The sequence below is a fragment of the Haemorhous mexicanus genome, chromosome 27 (genome assembly GCF_027477595.1).
Source record: "Haemorhous mexicanus isolate bHaeMex1 chromosome 27, bHaeMex1.pri, whole genome shotgun sequence".
Taxonomy (NCBI): domain Eukaryota; kingdom Metazoa; phylum Chordata; class Aves; order Passeriformes; family Fringillidae; genus Haemorhous; species Haemorhous mexicanus.
Genome location: NC_082367.1, coordinates 5,405,799 through 5,425,177, shown reverse-complemented (window position 1 = coordinate 5,425,177; position 19,379 = coordinate 5,405,799). Strand labels below are relative to the sequence as shown.

At 55.0% G+C, this 19,379-nt stretch overlaps 1 protein-coding gene across 12 annotated transcripts in view; it reads right to left on the bottom strand.

The window, feature by feature from the left end:
* Nucleotides 1-19,379, bottom strand: part of MACF1 (microtubule actin crosslinking factor 1) — a 144,346-nt gene that overhangs the window by 52,772 nt on the left and 72,195 nt on the right. For 8 of the 12 annotated variants that reach the window (XM_059868557.1, XM_059868560.1, XM_059868559.1 and 5 more), the window contains exons 37-57: nt 19,230-19,379; nt 18,688-18,903; nt 18,459-18,608; nt 17,560-17,793; nt 16,142-16,285; nt 15,823-16,056; nt 15,059-15,286; nt 14,115-14,630; nt 13,652-13,828; nt 13,087-13,210; nt 12,590-12,798; nt 11,751-12,068; nt 10,634-10,800; nt 9,541-9,697; nt 8,767-8,884; nt 7,449-7,511; nt 6,511-6,752; nt 5,418-5,547; nt 4,447-4,646; nt 2,229-2,724; nt 188-1,659 (exon numbers count right to left, since the gene is read on the bottom strand). In XM_059868557.1, coding sequence (XP_059724540.1) covers nt 188-1,659; nt 2,229-2,724; nt 4,447-4,646; nt 5,418-5,547; nt 6,511-6,752; nt 7,449-7,511; nt 8,767-8,884; nt 9,541-9,697; nt 10,634-10,800; nt 11,751-12,068; nt 12,590-12,798; nt 13,087-13,210; nt 13,652-13,828; nt 14,115-14,630; nt 15,059-15,286; nt 15,823-16,056; nt 16,142-16,285; nt 17,560-17,793; nt 18,459-18,608; nt 18,688-18,903; nt 19,230-19,379 — 5,745 coding nt within the window. The remainder of the gene's footprint in view (nt 1-187; nt 1,660-2,228; nt 2,725-4,446; nt 4,647-5,417; nt 5,548-6,510; nt 6,753-7,448; nt 7,512-8,766; nt 8,885-9,540; nt 9,698-10,633; nt 10,801-11,750; nt 12,069-12,589; nt 12,799-13,086; nt 13,211-13,651; nt 13,829-14,114; nt 14,631-15,058; nt 15,287-15,822; nt 16,057-16,141; nt 16,286-17,559; nt 17,794-18,458; nt 18,609-18,687; nt 18,904-19,229) is intronic. The other 4 variants (XM_059868565.1, XM_059868568.1, XM_059868569.1 and 1 more) reach the window with 2 other exon arrangements.

The window sequence follows — 19,379 nt, the reverse complement described above, 5'->3', positions numbered from 1 at the left end:
TCAAGTCCACCAGCAGGATTTCACATCCTCCAGAGCAAGGACATTTCAGTGCAAACCCACTCACAAATCGCAGCAACAAAAACCACGGAGACGCCACGGCTTGAAACCCACCAAAGGAAAAAAAAAAACCTCAACGCCAAAAAACACTTAAAAAAAAAAAACCAAACCATCATGGAATCCAACCTACCTTGAAGTCTGCCAGCTGCTGGTTGATGGTTTCCACCTCTGTGCCCACCACCCACTGCAGGGCCTCGTTCTCCTCGGCCGCCGTGGTCATGTGGCTCAGCTCCTTCAGGCGGCTGTAGAAGTCCTCGACGCGGGACAGCGTGGTCTCCACCTGCTCCTGCCGGTTCCTGCCCCTCTCTGTCAGCTTGCTGCACTGCTTGTTCAGCGTCTCCAGCTCCCTCTTCAGCCCCAGCAGGTCGGGGCTGCCCTCGTCCTCCAGCATTTTCTTGCACTCGCTCTCGGAGGATTCGATGTCGCACTTGAGCCGGTGCAGCTTGCCCAGGAAGGCGCGCACGTCCTCGGCCTGAGACTGGAGGCTGTCAGAGTCTCTCCCGATGGGGCCCATGCTGTCCAGCTCATCATCCAGATCTGCCAGCTGGGAGAACATCTCCCTGACCCTGCTGTTGAACTGGCCGATCCCTTCCAGCTTGTTTTCCATGAGGGCGCAGCAATCGTTGACTTTCTGCTTCACGGCCTTGAAGTCCTGCTGAGCCACCTGGGCTTGGCTGAGGAGCTGGGAGCAGTCAGATCCATCTGGAGCATCTTCTACCAGACCCTGAGTGAGGTTTTTCAGATAATCCACTTGTGGCTCCAGGGCCTGCAGCACCTCCTGCTGTGCCCTGAGCTTCTCCAAATTCTTGTTGCTGCAGGCTTGTGGCCCCAGGGCATCGTAGATCTCCAGCTGGTGCTTCGCCCCTTCCAGCTTCTTTTCGATGTTCTTGAAGCTCTCCTGGAACTCCTTGAGCCTCTGGGACATTTCTTCAATGGAGCCAGTCTTGGTTTGCAGCTCTTCTGTGATGGCATCCATCTTCTGGTTGATGGCAGCCTTCTCATCCCGGATGTCATCCTCGTCCGTCTGGGAAGCGTCCGTCAGGATGTCAGCAGCACTGTTGAGCATCTCCAGCAGGGACCGGCGCTTCTCCACGTCACTCAGCATGGCCTTGGACCTCAGAAGAGTGGCCTCCAGCTGCACTGGATCCAGGGTTACCTCCAGCTCTGCCATCCTCGCCTTGCAGTCCTCCACCCAGGGCAGGAGGTCGTCCGCGTGCCGCTGGTACTTCTGAGCTTTCTGCAAGCAGTCCTTGAGCTTGGAGTGCCTGTCAGCAGCCTGCTTGCTGAGCTCCTCCCAGTGTGTTTTCAGGCTCACCAGCTGGTTCTGCAGAGTGGTCTTCTCCTCCCCAGGCTGGACTGACAGCAGCAAAGATTCTCCCTCGGCCACAATCATCTCGTAGGAGCCGCTGTGTTGGTTGAGGCTCTTCTGGAACTCTTCTTGCTCCTGGATTTGGCTCTGCAGCCTCTCCAGTTTAGCAGAGATCGGTTGGCTCTGGGCTTGCTGGCACCTTTTGTCATCCAGCCAGGTCCTGAGCTCATCAAACATGTGCTGGAACTGCTGGGAGCTCGCGAGCGCGGTCTGCAGCCGGTTCATCCGGTCGGCTGCAACGGCAACGAGATTAGAAGGCGACAGTTAAGCTCAAATCAAATAAGCAAAGTGCAATTATTTAAAATCATCTCAGATGCACCAACTGTGTTTTGATTAACAGGAAGGAGCTTTCCATTGCATCACCAGCCTTTTTTCTTAACTGATTCATAAATTTCTTAAGTCGTAAGAGGCAGCGGTAATGCAGAAGTCTCAGCTCTCCTGACCAGTCTCTAAATGTAAACTCTGAGAAACCAGAAGATGCATCCCCAGATCAGAGGGTGGCCACTGGGGTTTCTTCATGCCCCAGTCTGAATTTAGGAACCTGCTTTTTTTTCCCAAGCATGTGCCACCCTGCTTGGTGAAGAGTCACATCAGTAGTCACATCTGCTCCCTCTCCAGGCTCAGGTATTTCTGGAGTTGGAACTCTCCCATGTTTGGTGCCACATAAAACACCCATGAAGAACCCTAAAAAGTGATAGATGGTGCTTCCCCTTTTATTTTCATAAACCCAGTGGTAGGAGAGCCCTTTGGCAAAGAGCAGCTTGACATCCTAACATCTCAAGCAATTCCTCCTCTATCTCACCTGCCAGATCTTCCAACCCTTTGAGGGGAAGTGCCACCGTCTCCAGACGTTTCCTCAACTCATCTTTGAGGTACTGCTCCCCAATCAGGACGGAGAGGTCATCACAGAGGGTCTGAGCCTCTGAGATCTCCTCTTCCAGCTGCTCCAGGTCCGAGCGGATCTCGCTGGTCTCCTCCAGCTGCTGTTTGACAGCATCAGGCTGGGTGCTGATGGCAGACTGGCTGCTCAGGCGCTGCCCAACAGCCTTCACCTTCTCTGAGAGGCCCTGGAGAAGCTCCTGGTACTGGGTGCTCTTCACTATGGCTTGGTCAATCTGGCTGGAGCGGGAGTTGAGGCGCTCGGTGAGCTCGGACCATTTCTGGTTGACCCCTTGGAGCTCATCCTGCACCTGGCTGGTGGATGGGGAAACATCTCCAGGGCCAGTCAGGATGCTCTGAGCTGCCTGGTTGAGCTGCTCGTGCTGCTGTCGGCGAGCTTCGAATTCCTTCAGCATAAACTGCAGCAGAAATAACATTAAAATGTTTGCATAAAACTGACAGCTCCGAGTACACACAGTCAAAACAAACCAGACCTCCAGGGGCTTTATCCAGCCCTTGGAATCAGCAGGAACAGGCCCTGGGGTGGGACAGCAGTTGGGCTGGGTAGCCCAGGATTTACTGTGACCTTGGGAGTTAAAAAGCTGGGAGGGGTCTGCGACTCCAGGACTTTGCTCTCCCTCTTATTTGTCTTATAATGCAGCATAAACCACTTAGAAGAGATGAAAATCTAATTATCTCCACTGGGGCTTTTTTGCTTCGTGATGTGGCTGCTTACAGCCATGTTAGGATTTGGAAGCAGGAGGAGTGGAAGGGCCAGGCTGGCAGGCAGAGGGGCAGCATTAGCAAGTCCTGCAGAGCATCAGCACAGGCCTTGTTTAAAGCAATTTCACTCTCCAAGAGGGGCCAAGTGATTCACTGCTGAGTCAATCCAGCGCAGGAAGGGAGCTCAGCACTGCACCCTTTTCAAGTTACTCACAGCAGTTTGGGCTCAGCAGGGTTTGGAGGATGTGGAAGAGGAGCCATGAGGTCTCTGAGCACTCACTTGTCTCAGACTGCCCTCAAGACCAGCACAACCTTTGGGTCTGCAGGGTTTGGAGGACGTGGAAGAGGAGCCATGAGGTCTCTGAGCCCTCCCTTGTCTCAGAGTGCCCTCAAGACCAGCACAACCTTTGGGCTCAGAAGGGTTTGGAGGATGTGGAAGAGGAGCCATGAGGTCTCTGAGCCCTCCCTTGTCTCAGAGTGCCCTCAAGACCAGCACAACCTTTGGGCTCAGAAGGGTTTGGAGGACGTGGAAGAGGAGCCATGAGGTCTCTGAGCACTCACTGCATGTCAGAATGCCCTCAAGACCAGCACAACCTTTGGGCTCAGAGGGGTTTGGAGGACGTGGAAGAGGAGCCATGAGGTCTCTGAGCACTCACTTGTCTCAGACTGCCCTCAAGACCAGCACAACCTTTGGGTCTGCAGGGTTTGGAGGACGTGGAAGAGGAGCCATGAGGTCTCTGAGCACTCACTGCATGTCAGAATGCCCTCAAGACCAGCATAACCTTTGGGCTCAGAGGGGTTTGGAGGATGTGGAAGAGGAGCCATGAGGTCTCTGAGCCCTCACTTGTCTAAGAGTGCTCACAAGACCAGCACAACCTTTGGGTCTGCAGGGTTTGGAGGACGTGGAAGAGGAGCCATGAGGTCTCTGAGCCCTCACTGCACCTCAGAGTGCCCACAAGACCAGCACAACCTTGGGCTCAGCAGGGTTTGGAGGACGTGGAAGAGGAGCCATGAGGTCTCTGAGCCTTCACTTGTCTCAGAGTGCCCACAAGACCAGCACAACCTTTGGGCTCAGAGGGGTTTGGAGGACGTGGAAGAGGAGCCATGAGGTCTCTGAGCCCTCACTGCACCTCAGAGTGCCCACAAGACCAGCACAACCTTTGGGCTCAGAGGGGTTTGGAGGATGTGGAAGAGGAGCCATGAGGTCTCTGAGCCCTCCCTTGTCTCAGAGTGCCCACAAGACCAGCACAACCTTTGGGCTCAGAAGGGTTTGGAGGACGTGGAAGAGGAGCCATGAGGTCTCTGAGCCCTCACTTGTCTCAGAGTGCCCTCAAGACCAGCACAACCTTCCCCCTCCCTCCTGGGTGAGATGCTCTCCTCCATCCAGCGCCCACCACCAAGGCACAAACCCCTCTCACCTGCACCTGCTGCTTCTGAGCGTTCAGCATGTTGGGGTCGATGGAGAGGGGGCCCAGCACGCTCATCATCAGCTCCTTCTCCATCAGCCAGGGCCTCAGCTGGGCCTCGGTGGCCTGGAACGTGGCCAGCTGGGTTGCTGACTCCTCCAGCTTCTGCTGCCGTGCAGCCGTGGCCTGGCTGGCCCTCTCCCACCTGCAATCTGAAGCACCACCTCTGTTGGCCGTGGTCGAGCTCCTGGCCAGCCCACCCCTCCATCACCAAGGTTGTTTTCCCCTCCCTGTGGTTTTCCCCATGGGAAATCTCTGTTTTCCAATTTACCTAGCGTGGCTCTATCCACTCTCCATTACCCAAATCCAGTGGCTTTCTCCTAGGAGCTCCTGGAAGCTCTTAGGGGAAAACCCTGCAAGCAGGATTTCTGTGCTCTGGTCACTGCTGCCATGACCTTGGGTGAGCCATCTCACACTCCTGGCCTGAGAAATGAGGATTCTCTCATGTGTACCTGTCCTCACACAGCACGCTCAGATCTCCTGGATGGAGTCAACACATTCCTGCTGCTTCAAAGGAGGGAATCTCTGGGCTTCTTTTTGAACACACAGCCTTGTTTAGTCAACACTTAATTACCTAGGGCAGCCTCACTAATGACTAGAATTTTATATCAAGCAGTGAAGCTTTTAATCAAAACAATCAACCTGTGCTGCTAACACATTTCCCCCCAACCTCTATTTTTTTTTAAGAAGCAATTTAAGGAGGCAATCCTTTAAAATCCATCACAGAGATTCCATTAATCACGACAGTGCTCATCTCAGGAACACCTTCCACACCAGACAGCTCAGAGATAGGTTTGCTATTTACTGAATTCTAATTAGAAGTGACTCTGCTCTGGCGTGACTTTGGGGTTGCCCCTCACTCCTGAGCCACGTCTAACGTGATGTTGGGAGACAGAAGCCTCATTAATGCTTCAGGCACTTACTCAGGTCTTCCTGCATCTTCTTCCAGTTCGCTGCTTCTGGGGAATCTGGATATTTCTCCAGCAAGCCAGAAAGTGCTTCCTTTACCTTCTGGATCTTCCCAGAATTCTGTTCCAATTCAGCCAGAAATGCCTGGAAAAGAATGGTTTGAACTTCCTCAGGTACAGGGCAGAAGAATCAATGAGCTGGAACGAAGCAGCACCTACAAGCTGGAGCTGGATGATTTCTGTTCTTTGCTCTTTAGTTCAATCAGTTTTTTAGCACTATTGTGACCTAACTTGGCTGCAAGGGCAGGGAAAGGCTGGGAATTGCTTTCCAGGAGAAGCTGGAGTGACTCAGCAGCAAGGGCTCCAAGTAATCTCTTTTTCCCTCAGCCTGACTTCAACAGGTCTAAAAGCAAAGGGGAACTTTGGGCTGCTGCTCCATGACTCTGCCTGGAATTCACAGAATGACCAGGTTGGAAGAAACCTTCAAGATCATCGAGTCCAACCCAGCCCTAACATCTCAACTCAACCCTGGTAGCTAGTGGGACACCCAGGCTTTGTTAAACACACCCAGGGATGGGGACTCCACCACCTCCCTGGGCAGAACATTCCAGAACTTTATCACCCTTTCTGTAAAAAACTTTTTCCTGATATCCAGCCTGTATTTCCCTTAAAATAGAAGGTTAAAACTGTGTCTGGGAATGCCCTTCTTTAACTCAGGGCAAACCCTGGTGGCTAATCCTGTGCAGTAAAGCCCATCTCTGGGATCCTTTGGGAGATGCACGGCAGAGGGGTGGAACTGGGTGATCTTTAAGGGCCATTTTGTGATCCTGTGAGCCCAGGGCCATTTTGTGATCCTGTCTCTGTGCTAAGAGTCAATCTTTTTTCAGAAGCATACAGTTTATATTGCTACTCCAGCACATCAGCCATAGATCTATGCAGGAATTTGCTCTAGTTTCCTACTTCTATTCACTCTTTCATTTAAAGAATTTCTAGCCCTGTAGCTATAGAGGGAAGATGTCCCATACCTCAGATATTTAAAGGCAACTATTTACAAATATAAGAATTACAACCCTGGAGAACCCAAATTTTTTTTGGGAAGAGCAATCACCTTGTTGTGCTCAGCCTGGGCTCTCATCGTCTCCGTCTTGGTGGGCGAGGAGGAGGCTTCCAGCTCGGACAGCATCCGTTCCTTGGACTCCAGCCACTTGAGCATGGAGCTGGCCTCCTCCTGCACCTCCTGCATGCTGTCCAGCATGGCTGAGAGCTGCTGCAGGCGCTCCTGCAGCGCTGCCCCCAGCGCCTGGTACCGCCGGCTCACGTCCGACACGTCGCACTGGATCTCCGTCAGATCTGCAGCCCAAAACCAGCCCGGGGTCAGCACCACTGGCCCTGTCCTCCACCTCAGACTGTCAGGCTCCAGCCCAGCCCCAGGCAGGCACAGAGAGCTGAGATGGAGAGCGAGAGGCCACGCTCTGCCTGCTCATCCTCACCTCTCCTGCCACGGGGGATTTTCCACTCGTCCCCCCAATGCCCTTTGACAGTTTACAAACAAAGCTCTGTTGGTGATCTTGATGCCAACTGAGCCCCTTTTTCATTAAGCCACTGCTAAAACAAGGTTAAATAATTTGGCAGCCAGATATGAAGCCATTTTTATGCACCTATTATCTCGTTGAACCGGTGAACTAACGGCAGATAATGGGCAATAATTAAAATTGCTCTTCAAACTGGAGGGTTGGATGCTGTTATAATCCCACAGAACCAATAAATTTAATTGCAGGCCTTAAAATGATCTCCCATTTATCAGCTCCTAACACCACCTGACGAGGTGTCAGGGTGCTGTCACTCCCCAAGGCTGCTCCTCTCCGTCCTTCAGCCCGACCTCCACCCTCCACTGCAGCAGCTGAGAATTCCCAGCCCCTTGCCAAGCTCATTTCCCTTCTGCTGGGATGCTGGCAGTGTCACACTGAGGTTTGCATTCCAGGGAATGGAAATGCACGGATGAAAAGGGGACAGGGGGTGGCTCGGTGGTGCTGACAGCGAGCTCACCTTTGCAGGTGTGGTATCCGTTCACGCTGCCTCCTGAGGCTCCTGGAGTGGGCAGAGTGGCACCTGGGCAGAGGGGACAGGGACAAGAGGGACAAGAGGGACAAGATAGAAGTGTTAGGGATGCAGACAGCAAGTGATGAATGGCTGCTGCATGACAGAGACCACCAAGCACTGAGGTGGTGCCTCCACTGCCCACCTGCCCAGCACGGGGCATTAATTTGGTTTGGAGCCCCTTTATCTCTCCTCCTCCTGCTCCCCTCATTTTCCTGGAGCTGTTCTTGCCTTTCTGGAGCTTCTGAAGCTTCTGGAGCTGGGAAGCTCTCCCAGCATCCCAACATGAGAGCAGGGATAATGTGGCTCCTGCATGGCTGCAGTACTGGGGACTGCAGGTGTCCTGCCACGCCTGGGAAGCTGCTACCCTGAGCATAATTTTGTGACTTACACCCAATAAAACTGCTGAATGCCTTCCCTGAAGGGATTAACTCCCCCATATCCTCCTTTTTTTGGGATGAAAGTATTCAAACTCTGTGTTCATGCTGTCTTTGCCCAGAGGTGCAGGATGCACCAGTGTCCCTTCTCTGGACACCAGATGTCACAGCCAAGGGGAGATTCACATTTCCAGGGAAGTCTCTCTTTTCTAACCACATATTTAAAGCTTTCATGGGCATAGGGGGCTGCACCTTTGGTCACTCACAAGCCTCTCCTCACTTCTCCTGATGGTTTCCCTGAGAACTGCTCATGAACTTAATCCTAACAAACAAATCCAGACCATAAATTCCCAGAAATTCCCATCAGCGATGAGAGTCCAGGGACTCGTTCTCACAAGCTGGAAGACATCTTTGAGCTGGTTTCCAAATGAACCAGACATAATCTCATTGCTTCACAGACTTGAAGCCAAAAGGGAGACCAGTAAATCACATCTGACTATCACAGCCCCAAATGTCATCCAGATATGAAACCCAAAGGCTGGAGGTTGATTAGAACACTCCAGCCCTCAGGAGGCTGAGGAACATCACCAGGAGAGAGCAGGAGCCACTTCCAGGAGCTTCCCAGCTCTACCAGAGAGTGATCTGTGTCCCCACAGCAAACACAGGGCAATTCAGAGCTCGTTAGGCTACAGTTAATTAAGCCAGGTTAGGATGATGCATTGAAGCAATGAGTGCCAGTGACTCAACCACTGGGCTGAGCCTCACCATGCTCAGATCACTCTGAGTTTGGTTAAAAGGGGGAAATAACCCCATTTTTTGCTGAAGGCAGGCTCAGAGATGATGCAGTGCTGACAGCAGAGTTGTCCTCAGGAGGGCTGGCCACAACTCACCTGCCTTGGGAGGGGTGTTGGGGGCTGTAATCTCCACGATCAGGTTCTCCAGGAGGGTCCCTCTGCGACCAATCTCCTCCACCTGGGGCCCCTTCCCCTTCCATTCCTCCAGGAGATCCTGCTCAAAAGCCAAGTTTGGGATTGGAGGCCACACTTGCCCAGCCACAGCCCTTCCTTCCTCCCCTGTCCCCTCTGTGGTGACAGCAGGACACAGCAGCCAGGGAAGCAGCTCGTGGCTGCACTGGGGGAAGTGGCTGTGACACATTTATTTCTGCCAGGGGGGAACCAAACAGCAAAAAAAGCTCTTCCCAACGAATGGGTCTGCTGAAGGAAACCTTCTCCCTCCCACCATTCTGGGGACATCCCTCCTCCCCCTCCAGCCTGGCTGAGCCCAGTCCTGGGTGCTGTGGGGTGTGAGGGCTGTGGGTGACTCAGCAGAGCTGCTCTGCCTGTGAGTCAAACCCCAGCACATCCTGATTTATCACATCCCTCTGCTGGAGCACGGCGGGGGCTCGGGTGACAGGAGGCCACCTTCCACATCCACCACGGGCAACACTCAGAAAAACCCACTGTGCTCGGGTCTCCCACTCCTAAATCCCAACCAGAGCAGCCACAGGGAGTGACAGGAAGCCAGGCAGTGCCCAAGAAATCTCTCCCACTGCTCCCTGCTCTGCAAGCCACTGGATGCATGCTGAGACCATCAGCAAGCCTCTGCTTCCTGGGATTTCACATTCCAGCATTTCAAGGCTTTCCCAGTTGGATTCCAGCTCCCACCTGGATCTGCTGCCTGTGCAGCTGCAGCTCCTGGGTGCCCAGGGAGGTCTCAGCAGGTGGAATTTTGCCTTCACTCTCCCTCAGCCACTTCCTGACGGCGCCAACCAGATTCCGAAACTGGTCCAGTTGCTCCTGGCAGGATGAGGCATCCTTTTCTCTGGGAGTGAAAAGGTTTTGGAGAGTCAGAGCTCGTGCTCTGCCTTGCAATTACCCCCTCCTGAAAGTGGCACAGTTGTGTCCCTAGGAGCCATTATTATTATGATTATGATTATTATTATTATTATTATTATGTTGCCTGGGAACAGCACAAAATGGGATGCACCCAGTGCCAGCCCCTCACTGCTGCTGGCCCCCTCAAATCCTGGCTGGTGGCACTTTTGGGCACTCCAGTGGTGGCCAACAGCCACGGGACCACCACTGCCAGCCTGCCCATGCTCTTTGTCCTGGGAAAAGAGAGGTTTTTGGGAAGACAGGGCTCATTCATGCCGTGTCCCCCCAGGCACCTGCATCCCTGGGGAGCCCAGGCTGTGCTGCCCCTCCTCCCTGGCCACAGCTCCATCCATCCAGCCCCTCCTGGAGGAACAAGGCAGCCCCTAGATGGGGGTCACAGACCCCTCTGGCTCGTCCTGTGCAGCCTGCACAGCCCTGAATTCCTGGGGATTCTTGGGACTTTCAGCTGCTTTTCCCCACCACCTTCCCTGCATCCCCCAGGGATTTTGGAGATGCTGCCAGAGAGGTGTGGCTCCCAGGGATGCTGCTGCTCTGACCCTGCTCCAGCTCCCTTTGATCCCCATTCCAGGGCACTCCAGGAACAGGCTGCTCCCCATCCTCCCAGCAGCCAGCAGGATGCTCTGGGCTGGAGCTGGGAAATGCAGAGCTCCTGCTCCTGCTGCAGCACCAGGAATTTTTCACAACGCCCCCAGCCAAGGCTTTTTTTAAAGCGTCAGCTGGAGCTGAGCTGCCTCAGGATCCTGGCGTGGGAGGAGGGTGGCAGGAAGAGCTGGCTCATGCCCCCCCTCCTTGGAAAGGAGATCTCCACAGGGCCTTGCTTGGACCACGAAGCCACCCCCAAGCTCCCCTCCCTGGGACTCACCTGTCTTTTGCCACCTTTTGTAGCTGCAGGAAATCTTTCTTCAGGCTCTGCAGCTTCTCCTGCTGCTGGAAGGAGCTGGGGGTGAAGCCACAGGAGCTCAGCTCCTCAGCCAGGTGCTCCAGGGTGGCCAGGTCCTCCTGGTGCTGCCTCATCTCCGAGTTCAGCTCCTGCCAAGAGCCAAGGGTGATGCTGACCATGGTGCCCAGCAGCAGAGGGGATGAGCTGGGCAGTCCCACACCCTGCTGAGCTCTGTGGGCAGTGCCACATGTGGCACCAGTGCCAAATGTTGGGCACAGCTCACTGCCACCTGCTCCTGCAGCTCAGCAAACACTTGGAGCAGCTGCAGGGGCAAATCCCACTGCCCCCAGTGCTGGTGACTGGGATGGGATGGGATGGGATGGGATGGGATGGGATGGGATGCCCTAGACCAAGCCAAATCAACCCCTGCCACAGCACAGGTGTCTGGTTTCCTGTCATCTTCCAGCATTCCTGAGTGGATGAAGCACCCCCTGCAGCAGGACACTTGTGGGAAGCCAGAGGGAGGAATCCTGCAGAGCTCCACAGCCCCCCTGAAAGTGTCCAAGGCAACCCTGAGCAACCTGGTCTGGAGGAAAGTGTCCCTGTCCCTGAGAGGGGGCTTGGAATGAGATGATCTTTAAGGTCTTTTCCAAACCAAAAACCAAACCATTCCAGGATTAAAACACTCCAGCCCTCAGGAGGCTGAAGAACATCACCAGGAGAGAGCAGGAGCCACTTCCATGAGCTCCCAAGCTCTACCAGAGAGTGATGGCTCCAACACCTCCCAGGTCTCTGGCTCCAACACCTCCCAGGCCTCTGGCTCCAACACCTCCCAGGTCTCTGGCTCCAACACCTCCCAGGTCTCTGGCACTCCTGCACCACCCTCACAGGGATATTTTGCTGTATTAACCCCATGGAATCTTTAACTGGTAAAACCCTACTACATTTGGACTGGATCCTAAAAGACCCCACCTGAAAACCAGCCTGGCTCCTGGGAAACACCATCCCCTTTTTCCCACAGCTGGGAAGGGCTGGATCCTGCCAGCCTGGACCCTTCCTCAGAGCCCTGGTGCAGGTGGAACTCCTCCCAGGGCCTCACCTGGATGTGCTGGGAGAAGTGAGCGATGTCTCGGTCCGGCTGATTCCCGGAGGCCAACACCCGCGTCCTGCTCTCCGTGAACTGCTGCAGCTTCTCCCACAGCTGCTCAAACTGCTCCACCTTGGGCAGCAGGCCCTTGAGGGCGTCCTCCCGCTCCTGCTGCTGCTGGCACAGCCTCCCAAAGTGCTCTGTCACCTGGGCCAGCTTGTCCTGCAGGGCGGAGGCCGCGGGGCTGTCGGCGGCCTCGGTGAAGCGTGTCACCATCTCCCGGGTGGCTTCCAGGCAGCTCCTCTGCCTGGCAATGTCCTGCTTCAGCTTCTGTGGGGAGCACACGAGGACAGAGAGGGATTTTTAAGGAAGGTTCTTCAGCAGAACTCACCGGGCTGCCCTCGGGAGCAGCAGCAGGTGCTTTGACACAGCCAGAGTTGGGGAAAAATAGTTTTGGATCTGGGTTTTCCTTTCCTTTCTGACCTGCCCAACATGCTCTGCTTTTCCCTGTGTCTGAAATCTTGTTGGCAAAGAAAAAAGGAGATTTTTAACAAGTCTGTGACCTTGCCCAGTTTGCCCAGAGATGCTGGAGCTGCCCCATCCTTGGGAATGTCCAAGGCCAGATTGTGCAGGGCCCTGAGCAAGCTGGTCCAGTGGAAGGGTGCTGGAATTAGATGGTGCTTAAGGCTCCCTCCCACCCAAACCATTCAGTGACTCCATGAAAACACAAAGGTTATGCCCATATCCCTTTTTTAGGGTTTTTTGGTGCTTTCAGCAGTCAGCAGTTACCCCTGCATGGTGCAGGTGCTGCTCTGGGGTGTTTGGGGTGAGGGAGCAGGGCCCAGCCTTACCACACTCGTGGCAAGCGAGTCCTGGATGGAGGCAGAGGTGAGCACAGCTGGCTGATCCTTCTCCAGGCTCTTCTCAATCTCAGCCACGGACTGGAGGAGGCTCTCCAGGCTCTCCTGGACGCTCTGGGACTGAGCAATGGATTTCTGCAGCAGGTCCGAGCGCTCGGACATCTGCTGGGAGAGGCTCTGGAAGCGGCTCGTGATGGCATCTGCAGGGTTCAGCACAGAGGACACTCAGTGGCACAGAGCTCCAGGTGCTCAGAGAGCAGCCAGGGCCACCTTTGGTTCCCTAAAAACTCTCAGTGATGACAAATCCCTGTCCCCAAACTCAGCAGTGAGATGGGGGACGCAACACAAGTGGCCACATCCCTCCCCACGTGCAAACCCTGAGGATGCACTGCCACGTGATTACCCCCAGATTCCCCCAAAAAGGGATTTATCTTTGCCCCCTCTGGCTCGTTCCCACTCTCCCCAGCCCTCCCTGCTTTGCTCTGTACCTGTTGTTTCCTGAATGTGGCCGTGGTCTGGGGCTGGCTCCCCTTGGATGTCCAGCAGGGTCCTGGCTGCTTTCTGGAGCTTCTCCACTGGCACCTGGTGCTCAGCCAGGTCTCCCTGCAGTTGCTGTTTTCACACAAGACAAGGCAAAATCAGAGGTGGGTCCCAGGCAGGACTGGCACACTCATGGAGCTCAGGGCTCCTTTTACACCCTCTGAGGGATCCTCTGCACTTCATCACTAAATCCTTAAGAAATGATGGGAAAATCCACCCCCACACTGCAGGCAGAGCTGGGTCAGAGGCTTTGGGCTGTCCCAGTGCTCTGGCACCCTCATGGGGGAGGAATGTCCCCCTCTATGTCCCTCTGGGGTGTCTGTGACTGCAGCCCCATAGCACCTCTCCCACCTGACCTGCAGCACAGAACCTGCTGCATCTGCAGGTGCATCTTTGCCCTCAACCAGCAAAAAAACCACCAACAGGTCGAGGCTCCTCCCTGCTGCTGACTGCTCAGAGCAGCCAAATTCCCATCCAGGCTCCAGCATTTCCCAGGAAATCCCCCAAGTGTACCTTGGTGCTGGCAAGCTGCTTCTGCAGCACGGCCAGATCTGAGGAAACCGTCTCTGAGAGCAGCTTCCCCAGGGCAGCTTCACTCTCCTGCAGCCACGTCCTGAGAGACTCTGCCACCTCCTGGAACTGCTGGTAGTGGTCCAGCAAGGTGTTCAGGTGGGAGCCCAGCTTGGAGCACTGCAAAGGAGCAACGAGAGGTGACAGGGATGCACACGAGCACTGAGCAGCCCGTGGGAAAAGGCGTGGGAATCAGCAAGAAATAAAAAGCAATTAAAAAAAAATCAATCTTGCCACAGGCTAAATGAATTGCCAGGGGTAACATGCAGACCAAGGGCAAGACAAGGGTGTCACCCAAGCCTTGAAGAAGACAATTCTTGTCCTACAATCTATAAATGTCCTGGCAGCTGGGACAAATATCCCTCTGCCATCCCTGCACAGGAGGGAAAGACAGCCCTTCCCATACCCTGGAGTGCAGCGTGGTGTATCTCTGCGTGGCATCCTCCAGCTTGCTCTTCACCACACTCCTGGACATCAACAGCTGGGATTCAGCATCCCCAGCATCCCCATCCAGAAACTTCTCCCCCGACATGGTGACGAAGCGCAGGTCCCCCTTGTGGGAGATCACATCCTCCGCGAAGCTCCCCTGGCGCCGCAGCAGCCCCCTGAGGGAGTCGGGGTCGCTGTCCCCCTTGTACATCCCCTGCAGGTCCTGCTCTGCCTGCTCCAGCCAGGCCTGGAACTCGCCATGGTCCCTCAGGAACTTCTGGAGCTCCTCCCTCAGGAGCTGCACGCGTTTGAGCCGCGCTTCAGCACGCGCCAGCGACGCCGGGTACCGCTCCCGCAGCTGGGCCAGCTGTGCCTGCAGCCTCTCCTGCTCCTCCCCAGCCAGGCTGGGCCCCTGCTTGTCCAGGAAAGCCTGGGCTGCCTGCGTGGCCAGGATGATGTCCTGCTGCTGGGACAGCAGCTCCTGGTGCTGCGCCTGAAAGATGCAGGGACAAAGGTGAGCTCGGCGCTGAGGGTCTCTGCAGCCCCCTGCAGCTGTGGCTGGGCCAGCCCTGGAAGGGGTGGAGGGCAGAGTGGAGCAGCCTGGTCTAGTGGAAGGTGGGAGTGGAACAGGATGATCTTTAAGGTCATTTGATTCTGTGACAAAGCACCAGCAGGGTGGGGAAAACTGGGAATGTCCCAGGAGTACAGAGTGACTCCTTCTGTGGCCATCACGGGCACCTGCTGGACCCTGATTCCACCTTGAGGGTGGGCATGTGCCCACCACACATTCTGCATCTCCTGCAGGAAGCTGGGCAGGGCCTGAGCTTCCCACATGGAGAATCCCATGTTTCAGAGCCAGCTGACAGCAGGGACAGGGCGTGGGGCAGGAGGCTTTGGGGGGGACGAGGTGTCAGTGCTGACCTTCAGCCTCTCGTAGTGCTCATCCAGGCTCTCAGCAGCACTGTCTGCTCCCACAGCGTGGCCGTCAGGGACATCCCCAGTGCTTTTTCCTGCTTGTGTCCCTGTGCCTTGGCTGACAGGGTGTGGTCTGTACTCTGGGAGCACTCCCTTCTGCTCCAGCAATGCCACCCAGCTCAACAGGGAATCGATCTTGTTGCTGTTCTCCTCCAGCTCTTTGGCAGCTTTCACCTGAAAGCACAAGGGCTCCAGATAAGAATGACCCAGTTCTTGCCTGTTCAGCAAACTGCTGCACGGGGGAGGGAGACAAAAATCAGCAGAAGGAGAAAAAAAAAAACCAAACCCTGAGGAGTTTCCCAGCCTCAGCAAATGCCTGAGACACCTCCAGACCCTTTGTGGCTCTCTGGAAGGTGCAGAAAAGCTGTGAAAAATCTCAGCCTCGCTGCTACATTGAATTTCTCATCCTCACACAGCCCAGGGCTCTCACCCCAAAAGGGCTGGGATGTGATTGACAATCCTCATCCATTAGGGGTCACCCCAAAGGCAGAGTAAGGGACCTTTTCCTCCCCCATTCCCTCCAAACCAGCTCATCCCTGGCTGCAACTCCCAAAGCATTTAATGACAGAAATATCTGGGGGAAACCTCACCCAGGAACAGCCAGGAAGGAACCACAAACTGCTCTGTGCTGCATCACCCAGATGGGCTTCCAGGACCTCACAGTCCCCCTCAAGCAAAGCCTGGAGGCTCTGCAGCTCCTGGCACGTTACCTTCTCTGTCTCCTGCTGCACTGCAGCACTCACAGCACTCTCCAGCTCCTTCTGGGCCACCTCTGTCCTCTCCTGCAGGGACTGGTACTGCTCCTTGGCACGCTGCAGGTCCTGCTGCAGTGCTGCCAGCTCCCCAGGCTCCAGCTTGGCCTTGTTCTCCTCCAAGAACTGCTCTGTGCTCTTCAGGACACCAGCGAAGGAGGCGGCTCTGCTCTGCATGCTCCTCTGCAGCTCCTGGGTGGGTGATGCCATCAGGCTCTGGGCACTGCCCAGGTGAAACCTCTCCACCCCTGCCCCCCAAATTTCAAATATCACCGACCTTGACATCGCTTTGCCTCTGCTGCAAGGCAGGCAGGTCCCCTTCTGCTCTCTGCTGCTCTGCCAGGGTGTCCTCAGCCTGGCCCAGCCAGCGGCTCAGCTCGGCCAGGCTCTGTGCCCGGGCTGCCTGCTGCTCCTGCAGCGTCTGTGGGCACAGCAAAGGGGACAGGGGACAGTCAGGGCCAGCCCTGCACCTCCTCTCACGCTGCTGAAAGGCAAGGTGAGGTTACAGCTGGAGCAATTCCTGGAGGGGAGGATGCAGCACAGAAAACTTTGTGGCTCTCCAGGTGCTCCCTGTCCTGCAGCAGGTGGCACGTCCCTGCCGAGCTGGTGGCACCTTTGTCACCATTGGAGGTTTCTCTCTGAGCTGCACTGCTCTCCCAGGAAAACTCAGCCACGAGTTTCTGTGCCTTTTCCATTCCACCTCACAAACATTTCAACTGCAGCAGAAACTCATGGAATGAGAGGCAACAATGACCTGGGTCAGGCAGCGCCACTGTGGAGCCCCAGACAGCCCCAAAGAAGGGATTTTTTAATGATTTGGGGTTGGAAAGGGAGCCCTGGAGAGGGAAAGTGTTTCTGTAGCTGATCCAGCTCCTCTCTTTGCTGCCAGAGCACAACACAGAAGCGCCTGTTTGAGCAATTGAGCATGATGTGACCTGAGAGTCCCTGTGACACCCCTGTCCCCCTCTGCCAGGGGGGATAAAAGGTTTCTGAGACTTTCACTGGGCATTTCAGCAAGGTGATGTACAAACTTGTGCAAAACACTGTGCCTGTTTCTCCCAGTCATAAGATAAAACAACAGAAGCAAATTGAAAGAGCCTTCTTAAGAGCTCTTCAGCTGCAAAGCGAGTTCTTCCTGGGTTAGGGTGGGCGCACACTCAATCTGAAAAGGCAAAGCAAACTGGTTAATACACACACACACTCCAGAGAGGACAGGCAAGAGTTACAGAGAGCAATTGTTAATAAAAAAAACACATTAATCCTGTCTGGGATGAGAGGATCCATGCAGTGCTGGGTGCTGCAGCAGCGCAGCAGATCTGAGGACTTGTTTTTGTCCTTGCCAGCTGTTTCCCTGGGACAGCAATGCCTGATGTGTGCAGTGCAAAGAGGACATTGGATGGCTGGGGTGGCCCTTCTGCACAGGGATTCTGGGGGTGATTACAGGCTTTATTCCACCCAGCCCCAAACAATTCCATATCTGCTGCCCAGACCTCGGCAGGGCTCCACATTTTGGGAGCAAAGCAACCTTCTGCCTGGTAGGAAGAAGAAAGACTTTTAGAGGAAGCTCATGATGTGCAGTGAGAACTCCTGAACTGGGCGTGGCATGCAGAGGGAATCCCAAATTTGAGGTGCTTTAGCTGCTGTTCCTGTGGCTGGGAAGCGCTTCAGCGAGCAAAGGAGGAGATGTCTCACAACCTTCACCTGCTCCGTCTGCTCCACTTGCTGGAGACAGACCTGCAGCACCTCCAGCCGTGCTGTCACACGCTCTGACAGGTCCCTGAAGTTTGTCTGCAGCTCATTGAGCAGCCTCAGCAGCTGCCTGCTCTGCTGGGGGGTTAAATCCTGGGCGTGCTCCGAGATGAGGAGCTGGATGTCGAAGGCAGTGGCGTCCAGCTCAGCCTTGGTGTCAGCAAGGGGCCCCTTCAGCTCCTGAATGGGAGAGAAAAGCAGCTAAAATGACCCTAAAATGACCAGGCTTGTGCTGCACTGCTTCCCATCTGCAGGAGCCACATGAAATATATTCCAGAAACACCAAACTCTCCCAAAACAGCACTCAGCATGGAGGGGAGAGCATCTCACCACTGGGATTCTCCAACTTCCCTCTGGCACCAGGCGCTGGAGGGACCTCACCAAGAGGTTTCTTGGATGTGTGCAGGGCTGCCCTTGGGTCTGAAGATGACCCAGACCTGGCCACAGTGACTCCGTGTGCCACCACCAGCTCTCAAAGTCTTCAATCCCCTGATTTCCATGCCAAGATGCCACCACCAGGCATGGAAACAATCTTTATTGCTAGAAAGTGGATAAGGAGACTAGGGTCCTCATACAGGTGATGGAGACCAGGGCAGGTGTGATGGAGCAGCTTCCCAGAGGATGCAGCCTGACAGGAATCTCAGCCACCACCACAGCCCTGCACAGGAGCAGGTTCCAACAACCAAACCAGGCTGTGCATTATGGAAACAAATTTAGAGAACACCCAACCCGGCAGCACAAGCTCAGGGCAAACCCTGGGAGAGAAGCAGGATTAAAAGCTTCTCCTCTGTGCAGAGGGCAGCAAGTTCATCAGCCTGCAGGATTAGGGGCATTGCCATGGTTACCTGGTAGTGCTGCAGGCAGTGACTCAAGCTGCTGCCATCGGTGGCCGGCTGGACATCGCCGTCATCCAGCGACTCCGTGGTGCCAGAGACCCAGCTCAGCAGCTCCTGCAGCCTGCCCTCAAGAGCCTCATGCTGGGCCAGGATTTTAGCCTTAAAAGCAGAAATTCGTCGTTTAAAGGAGGAATTTTGGGAAGGTTTTGGGGCAGCGGGGGGAAGTTGTCAGCTCTACCTTTTCAGCCTCTGCCGCCCCACGAAGGTTCTGCAGCCGGGACTGCAGGACTTCACTCGCAGAGCTCAGAGACTTCTGGAGGTTCTTGGCATCCTTCTCCAAAGCCTTCAGCAACTGCTCAGGGACTTCTTCAGGGGGGTTGGCCACAATCCTCTGCACAGCATCCAGCTCCTGACTCACTGGGAAGCTCAGCTCCTGCAGCTCAGCGCCCAGAGCCTGAGACAAAGACAGCATGACAGGGTGACTTCACCTCCCTGCTGCCAAAACCCAGCAGGGGTTTTGGAGAGGCAGCTCCAAACACTCAGCCTAGAAAAATTCATCCCACCCTCCAGCCCTGCTCAGCTGCCAGCACTCTCCTGCCTTCCTCCAGGCTGTAAAATTCCTGTCAGCCAAGCTCAGGCTGTTGTCTGGATCAGGAGGGATGAGGTTCGATATAAAAGCCTGTTAAACCTGAGACAAAACTCCCAGAAGCAGGGAGGGGTGCAAGGGCTGTGCAGAAAGCTCTGTCTAACACCAGCCAAGCCTGGCCCAGCCTCACTCACCTCTGCTTGCTGCCTCAGGTCGTGCAGGGCTGCCAAATTCTGCTCTGCTGGCTGCACACGTTTGATTCTCATCTCGATGTCTCGGAGCATGGAGAGATAAGATATCAGCCTCTGGTCGTGCTCCAGACACATCTTCTTGCTGAACTTGAT